At 47.7% G+C, this 8,141-nt stretch overlaps 1 protein-coding gene across 1 annotated transcript; it reads left to right on the top strand.

The window, feature by feature from the left end:
- The first annotated feature begins 330 nt into the window (after window positions 1-330).
- Window positions 331-5,836, top strand: LOC102432649 (keratin, type I cuticular Ha1-like). Its single transcript, XM_006094944.3, has 7 exons — window positions 331-722; window positions 2,193-2,275; window positions 3,176-3,332; window positions 4,262-4,423; window positions 4,508-4,633; window positions 4,788-5,008; window positions 5,725-5,836. The coding sequence occupies exons 1-7, from the start codon at window positions 375-377 to the stop codon at window positions 5,834-5,836; spliced, it is 1,209 nt and encodes a 402-aa protein (XP_006095006.1). The 5' UTR covers window positions 331-374.
- Window positions 5,837-8,141: the final 2,305 nt, after the last annotated feature.

Here is an 8,141-nt window from a genome sequence, read left to right on the forward strand (position 1 = left end):
ACGTGCCCCCAACGTGGGGGGACAGGGAACAGCTGTCAATCTACCTCGACACCCTGTGAATAAGCGCTCCTGTGGACAAGGTAATAGGCTGGTCACTTTGAAGCCCTTACTTAACCAACCAGCATGATGGGTGAGGAGTCCTGACTTAGCAAGAAGCCAGAGTAAAACATTTTATGAGGTGAAGGACTCGCGTGAGGCGGCTAGAAAATGAATGGAAAAATGGGTAATCAGGGTAGAGGGGGGCAATGCTGTACGTGGTTGCCACACCCACGGCTGACGGAATATAAAGGCCGAGGAGAGGACCAGGGCTTACACCAGAGAAAAGGAATCAGGCTTTGACACTGACCTTCAGAGCTCGGCTCCCTCCCAGCACCATGCCGTACAACTGCTGCCTGTCCAACCTGAGCTGCCGCTCCAGCTGCCCCGCCCGGCCCTGCGTGGCCCCCAGCTGCCACAGCACCCCCCTGCCCGGGGCCAGCAACATCCCTGCCAACGTGAGCAACTGTGGCTGGTTCTGCGAGGGCTCCTTCAATGGCAGCGAGAAGGAGACCATGCAGTTCCTGAACGACCGCCTGGCCAGCTACCTGGAGAAGGTGCGGCAGCTGGAGCGGGAGAACGCGGAGCTGGAGAGCCTCATCCAGGAGCGCTGCCAGCAGCAGGAGCCCCTGATGTGCCCCAGCTACCAGTCCTACTTCCGGACCATCGAGGAGCTGCAGCAGAAGGTGAGGGGTGGGCACCGCACTGCCAGATAGTGACCTATTTATCCAAATTCAACATACCCGCTTCTGAACGGATTTAACACTGTGCGAAACTAATGTGGAGAATGATGAAGACACAGACTTCATCAACTTAGGTGTGGCCCATCAAGCAGTGTTAGAACATCTGTTTGGGAAGCCCCACGAGGGAAACTTACAGACTCGGGGGAGGGCAAGGCTTTAGGCCGAAATCAGACATAGCAATCTTATACTGCTTCTTACCTAAAACCAGAATAGCAGATTCTTTAATTCTATTATGATATCCTGGTCTTGTTTTCAGAGCCCATACCATTCAAAACAAAACATGCAACCAAATTATTTCTCAGAACTAGGAATTTCATTGGTGAATTCTCAAATATTCAAAGCTTTCAAATCTGTAGTAATAGACTGTAGAAACAGCAGAAGGGTCCTTAACTCCAGAGCCTCACTGATAGGCGCAGACACTGTGCCACCCCCTAAAGCAGGCATGCACACGAGTGAGAATTCAGGGCCAGAAATGCAGAAGCAGAAGTGGGGATAAGTAAAGAGTCAGCACAGAGTGGGACTTAATACATAGTGCAAACCAGGGAGAGCTTCCCGGAAGAGGCAGCATCTGAGCAGAGTTTGAAGGATGAGTGCTATGCCAATTGCACAAGCTCTTGATTCTCAGAGGGAATCTACTGTCCACAGTTCTGTAGTTCTGACAGAGTGAATGCCAGAAAGAGCTGTGTAATCTGAAGAGCATGCATATTGACCCACACTTAGTACCAGGCTCAGTGTTGGAGTGAGGGATGAAGTACTAAGACAATCCAACAGGGGAGAGAGATGTGGAAATGAATGACCATGGTGAAGGCGATAAGAAGTGTAACTAGCTAAGGGCAAAGTACTGTGAGAGCTCACGGAGGAAGTGACCCCCTATAAGAGCTGGGGAAGGAGAGGAATGTGGGTTATGCAAGGGGTCTTGCTAGGTGGGTGAGGGCATCCCCGGGCACTCCAGGTAGAGGGAGAAGCTTTGTGCAACAAAAGCCTTGTCCAGGGTAACCTGAGGGGAGAGTGGAGAGAGGTCAGCAGGGCGAATATGTGGGTCTGGGAGTTAGGATAACCAACTTGTCCCGGTTTGCCTGGGATCTTCCTGGGTTTAGCATCCCAGGAACCCCCTAATCCTAAGCAAACTGGGGCACTGGTCCCACTTTGTGAGGCTTGGTACCCAGGATCTCAATGCCTACAGGAAGCCAGCAGCAGACCAAGAGGATTCCTGACAGCAGGCACATTTCCCCTCCACGGTTCTAGTTTGGAAATGATCAGTTTGATCAATCTTCCTTTTATCCCCAAACTGAACATCCGAGAAGACTTGAAGCTATTTGGGAGAAATGTGGCTGAATTAAAATAGCTTTTTACGTGAAGAGACAAGGCATTCTTTTTTAGTATAACTCACCTCACAATTAATTCTGGCTCTAGATCCTGTGCAGCAAGTCGGAGAATGCCCGGCTGGTGGTGCAGATCGACAATGCCAAGCTGGCTGCGGATGACTTCAGGACCAAGTGAGAATTCTCTAATGATCAAAGAAGTCTAGTTAGGGGCAGGCTGAATGGCAAAGTGAGGGACTCTGTCCAGGGAGCATGTGAGCAGAAGCTGTCTGGATGCTATGGGAGGATTCTTGCATTGGCTTTGTTAGGTCCAATGTGTCCACATCTCACACTGAACCTAAGATTCTATATTTGAGGTTTAGCTTGAAGGAGCGCAAGAAACCATCCATTCTTTCTCTCTTTCTACTTCATGTCTGGACCAAGTTTGAAAAGTGAATTTCACACTGATTTCTTAGCATAGGTTAGTCACTCTCAGCCCATGAAAATACAGGAGGCAAAATCCATGTCAGAGAATCTATCAATTTTTCTAGGTATGACCATCACAATCATAAAATCCTTTGCATTTTGATGGGACCCTACAGTTGACAACGTAATTTTACTGATGACCTTTCTCCATCTTCAGGCCAACCCGATGAAGTGCTAGTGTGGTTCCCCTTTTACAGATGAGGAAGTCAAGGCTCAGAGAGATTTAAGGAACTTATCCACAGCCACAATGTCAAGGTTGAATCCAACTGACTTCTAATTCACAACGCCAGATGGCTTCTCGGGGTGGTTGGAAAGGAGGACGAGACAGTCTGTATGTCAGGCTTACGAAGTTTAGATTCACGTAAGAAGGCAAGATGACAGGACTTAGCTGACAGCAACCGTAAATGGACTCTTAGAACAAACGCAGTTACTATTAGATTAGAACCTTCTCTCCGGGTCTCAGGGAAGAAATAGGTCTTTTTACTCAACATGGTGATATTTTTTCCTTTCATAAACTTTGAAAAGAAATTCAAAATATAAGTCAGCCAAGTAAAGCCTGGGAGAAATTCTTCCTCTTTAGCCTCCTTGAACCTTTGGCTGTATGTGCAGGTACGAGACGGAGCTGGGCCTGCGGCAGCTGGTGGAGTCGGACATAAACAGTCTGCGCAGGATCCTGGACGAGCTGACCCTGTGCAAGTCTGACCTGGAGGCCCAGGTGGAGTCCCTGAAGGAGGAGCTGCTCTGCCTCAAGCAGAACCATGAGGAGGTGAGGGAGTCCCAGTCCCCAACATCCCAATAGTGGGAGTTCCACAACGCCCCTGAGCAGGATAGGGCGGGTCTTTGCTAAGCATCCTAGAGCTAACACAACATTTTGCTGGTTGCTCAAAACATATTTGGGGGATTGTTAGGGAATGAGTCACAGGCCTCCTTTTCTTTATTTTTATTTTTTAAATCTAAAAGAGTGTGTCCAGTTGACCTATTTCTACTTGGGGCCAGACCTGTAATGCATAGTCCAAAGATGTTTAAGATACTTTCTACTGTTTGATAAGATCTGTGATCTTCTGAATAGATGTCAAATGAATGACTGAGACTGGCACTAGATAGCAAACTCTTTGTATTAGGTGTCACCCTAGATATTAGAAACCAAGCTGGTGGGTGGGTGGATGTATGGATGGATGAGGAAAGTGGGAGAAATGAAGGTTGATTCAAATAATGGTTGATTCTGACCTGATGATTGAATGTAATACTAGGAAATCAGATGCGTGTCTCAAACATTAGATGTTGTGATGAAGAGGATACAACCCTTAACAGATAGTGTATGATGGTAGAAAATATGAAATAAATGGTAGTTGGTAAACCTCATTTCTCCATATCTAAGTAGCAACAATTATAAACCAGTTATCATGCTAGGCTTATCACTGAGAAAAGAGAAAATCTGGAGAAATGATAGATTCTTGGAGTGGGAAGAAACACTAGCAATCATTTAGCCAAGCAGCCTCACGATACAGATGAGGAGAGGATCAGACAGGAGGACTGAATCTCAAGAGGTAATTTAGCTGGGTTTTCCATCTACTGGAATTCAACTCATAAATCCTAAATTTCAGTGCAAACCTCTTCCAACCACACCAGACTCCCTCAAAGAGAGTTTATTTTAGACTCTTTCTGTGGGTTCACTCCTTCTCCTTCCTCCACCAGGAAGTCAACACCCTGCGTTGCCAGATTGGAGACCGCCTCAACGTGGAGGTGGACGCTGCCCCCACTGTAGACCTGAACCGCGTGCTCAATGAGACCAGGTGTCAGTATGAGGCCCTGGTGGAGACCAACCGCAGGGACGTGGAGGAATGGTTCACCAACCAGGTGGGCATCTCAGCACATGGTCACCCAGGACCTTGGAACCCTTAAGGCAGGGTCTGATCCTGTCTCTTACCTTTGGTGTTTCAGACCCAGGAGCTGAACAAGCAGGTGGTGTCCAGCTCAGAGCAGCTGCAGACCTGCCAGGCGGAGATCATTGAGCTGAGACGCACGGTCAACGCCCTGGAGATCGAGCTGCAGGCCCAGCACAACCTGGTGGGTACTGTTCAGACCTGCTGGTGAGAAAGTGAGGTCCGGAATCAGAGTCACAGGGCAGCTCTTTGGGTCATAGTTTCTTCAACCCTGTGGAACCCTATGGAAGACATGTTAAAGGAGCAGCTCTGTGACATTCTTCCTCTTCCCCACACAGAGAGACTCACTGGAGAACACGCTGACGGAGACAGAGGCCCGCTACAGCTCCCAGCTGTCCCAGGTGCAGTGCATGATCACCAACGTGGAGGAGCAGCTGAGTGAGATCAGATGTGACCTGGAGCGGCAGAACCAGGAGTACCAGGTGCTGCTGGACGTCAAGGCCCGGCTAGAGTGTGAGATCAACACGTACCGGGGGCTGCTGGAGAGCGAGGATTGCAAGTGAGTACCCACAGGCAGCACAGGCCCAGTTCTACTGAAGGATACATTACGGACTTTGCAAGTCAAGTTTCAGAAGCCAACATGTCTGTAGAGACCAGATGTACGGCATTTTTGCTACCATAACCTGGGCTAAAGGTATTTTCGGGTCCAAAGGATACTTGAGAGACTTGACTTGGATGCTGATGGGTACATAAAGCTTTGTACCACCTTCAGGGTGGGATTTAACCCAAGCGCCCCAATCCGTTGTTTTGTGGATCCCAGTTGGACCCATCTGAGGCAGGCAACGTGAGGATCATATAACCATCATCGAGATGAGCATTTGAACATCAAAAGGGAGGATAACTCAGTAACTCAGGGTCCAGCACTTGGCCCCTAACACAGAATTTTTATGAATACAGTCTTGTGGACTTTTCACAATTCTGTATGGTAGGTCTTACTAATCCTGTTTTAGCGGGGAGGCCAAGGCTTCGAGGGATGAAGTGACTTCTCCAGGACTCCAGGGTTACAGAGCGAGGGCTGGGATTATAACACGAGGCTTGGCTCTTTTCTGCCACCACTGTCTGACTTTTTAGAAGGGTGATCAGAAGAGGCTTGGCTTCTTAAGGTGTCAGAGAATGAATTCCTCTTATCCCCATGTCTCCTGGGGTTGAGCCCCCTCCTTTTTAAAAGAGAAATTATCCCTCTCATGCTAACAAGCTAATACTTCTGTGTCCCAGCCTGCCCTGCAACCCCTGTGCCACGACCAATGCGTGTGACAAGCCCATCGGGCCCTGCGTCACCAATCCCTGCGCCCCTTGTGGCTTCCGAACCCGCTGTGGGCCCTGCTAGACATCCTGGTGCCAGCAGGAGGATCGCATGAAGACAGAAGACCACGGATGGACCAGCCCTGTTTCTCTGACAACCATCACCGCAGGCATCACCATCGATCCTGGTCTAGAAGAAGAACATATGCCCAGCATGTGGCCGGCTCTGAGCCCTGCCTGCCTGATCCTCTTCATTCAAGGCTGCTCTCCTGTAGTTATTGTCTGAGCTGAGAGTCAGACAGGTCTGGGCCATGACGGTGTCATCTGAGATGTTCTGTGGTTCTCTCTGTTGCTTTGACCTTCTCTGGCAGTTCCCCAGTCCCTTTGCACATCTTCTAATAAACTTTCCTCTTGCAAAGCAGAGACGATGTGTATTCATACTTTTCCAAGTGTTCGCTCTATGTTATGTGCTTCTTATAAACCCACTTGAAAGCTTAGGCAGACTGTGTAGTTGAATCCTCTCCTAAAAGGTCTTCGTCATCATTAATTAGCATTCATTAAGCACAAGGAGCCCCAGCATGCACTCAGGCCAGCAGGAAACCAGTGGGGCCACGAAGGCAAGAGGCCTCATCTAAATATGATAAACACATTCATTATGGGACCTTACTTAGTAAAATACAACGGTTACCATTTCTAGAAAGTTCCACTGTTTCTTTTCCAAGTGCCAACGAGAAGAGGGACAGCAACCAAGTACCAGGAACTGCACGGCTAATTTTCTCTCTTGCTCGCATAGTAACAACCATGGGCCTGAACGCAGAGCTCACTCTCTGAATGTCAGTTACATGTGAGGTGTGTCTATGAGAGAATAAAACTGATTTCAAACAAGCACACAGAGTTTATGCATCCTTCAAAGTTGTCACCTGGGGAAAGATGATGCTATTAGCGTCCCAAACATCTCTTGAAATGCCTTTGGGCAAAGAACTCATAATAGCAGGAGCTTATATTTGAGTAAAACCCAACAGATTTTTCAAGTTTTTCACTTCTCATTTGAATGTTTTAATCACTGAGATTAAATTTGGATTTTGGGACCCCTCCCCCATAAAAAAATGTATTTTAGCATCAAACTAGGACACTGAATCTTTGCCAATGTGAAAACTGACAGCTTTGCTGGGGCCCTGCTCCTCTTGGTGCCCACTGATGTCGGCCAAGGTTAGTGGCTCCCATGGCTATGGCGCTGTGGTCTGTGCGATGCCACTGTCCCAGTCATTGGCCAAAATCCTAGTCATGTCTTCTTTCCTTCAGATGAAGCTGACACTATCTCCCCCTGCTGTGATGATGTCTGCTCCAATCTTGGTCTTCAATTAATACTCCAGTTTTTTGAATGTTTACTCCATTGTTGTTGATGTTGTTGGAGCTCCCTTATCCAGACTTAAGGCATGAGACCCTGGGAGATAATTGAGTGACACTCCATGCTGTGCACAGAATGTCCCAGACCCGGTGGGTGCCTTCCAGCCTCTCTTCCTTCCTTCAGGGCAAGTTCAATCCCAGGAATCACCTCCACACCTTGTACAAATACCCCTGTCCAATCCTTCTCATCAGTTCTCTGTACATGCTGGGACCACTGTCCACCAATAGTTGCCTGCAGCTGCCTTTATCAGGGACAGGTGCTTCCCAAACACCATTGTCTTAAAAGCCTACTGTCAATCTAATGGTGGTTCTATTGCTGATAATCCTTTTTTTTTTTTTTATCTCTCTTGGTTTCTAGTGCAGTGTAGCTTCACTGCATTATGTCTAGGGCTGGGGCTGGTTTTGTTTTCCTACTTAGGAGCGAGGGGCTTCCTACTTAGGAGCGAGGGGCTTCTAGAACTGATTCATGCTTTTCAACATCTGTGTAAACTTCTCAACCACTATCAATTTTTTTATCCTTCAGAATTATTATTTTAAAAATAGCTTTATTGAAATATAACTCATACCATCTACACTAATAAAAGAGAAACATGCAAATTGGTGTCACTCCGCTATGCCCACCAGTCAATCAGAGTGACTATGCAAATTAACCCATCTTTGTTGATGGTGGTTAATTTGCATACGCAGGCGTGGAGTGAAGACAGAAGGCTCCGACCAGAGTGAAGACTGAAGACTGAAGACTGAAGAGGCTTGGCTTCTCCTCTGTGGCCGGACCAAAGGTCTGGGTCCCGGGTGCCGGAGGAAAACCGGTGCCGGAGGAAAACTGGTGCCGGCAGCCAGGGGAAGGAAGGCCTATTGCGCGAATCTTCGTGCAACGGCCTCTAGTAATATATAATTCATATACCATAAAATTCACCTATATGAAGTATATAGTTCAGTGATTTTAAATATATTGACAGAATAATTTAACCTTTACCATAATT

This window comes from Myotis lucifugus, unplaced genomic scaffold (genome assembly GCF_000147115.1).
Source record: "Myotis lucifugus unplaced genomic scaffold, Myoluc2.0 scaffold_146, whole genome shotgun sequence".
Lineage (NCBI taxonomy): Eukaryota > Metazoa > Chordata > Mammalia > Chiroptera > Vespertilionidae > Myotis > Myotis lucifugus.

Excerpts from the sequence above, each read along its gene's own strand:
- LOC102432649 (XM_006094944.3), top strand. The coding sequence starts at position 375 with ATGCCGTACAACTGCTGCCTGTCCAACCTGAGCTGCCGCTCCAGCTGC. Across the intron at positions 723-2,192 it reads TCGAGGAGCTGCAGCAGAAG|ATCCTGTGCAGCAAGTCGGA; the intron begins GTGAGGGGTGGG and ends TTCTGGCTCTAG. Across the intron at positions 4,424-4,507 it reads AGGAATGGTTCACCAACCAG|ACCCAGGAGCTGAACAAGCA; the intron begins GTGGGCATCTCA and ends TTGGTGTTTCAG.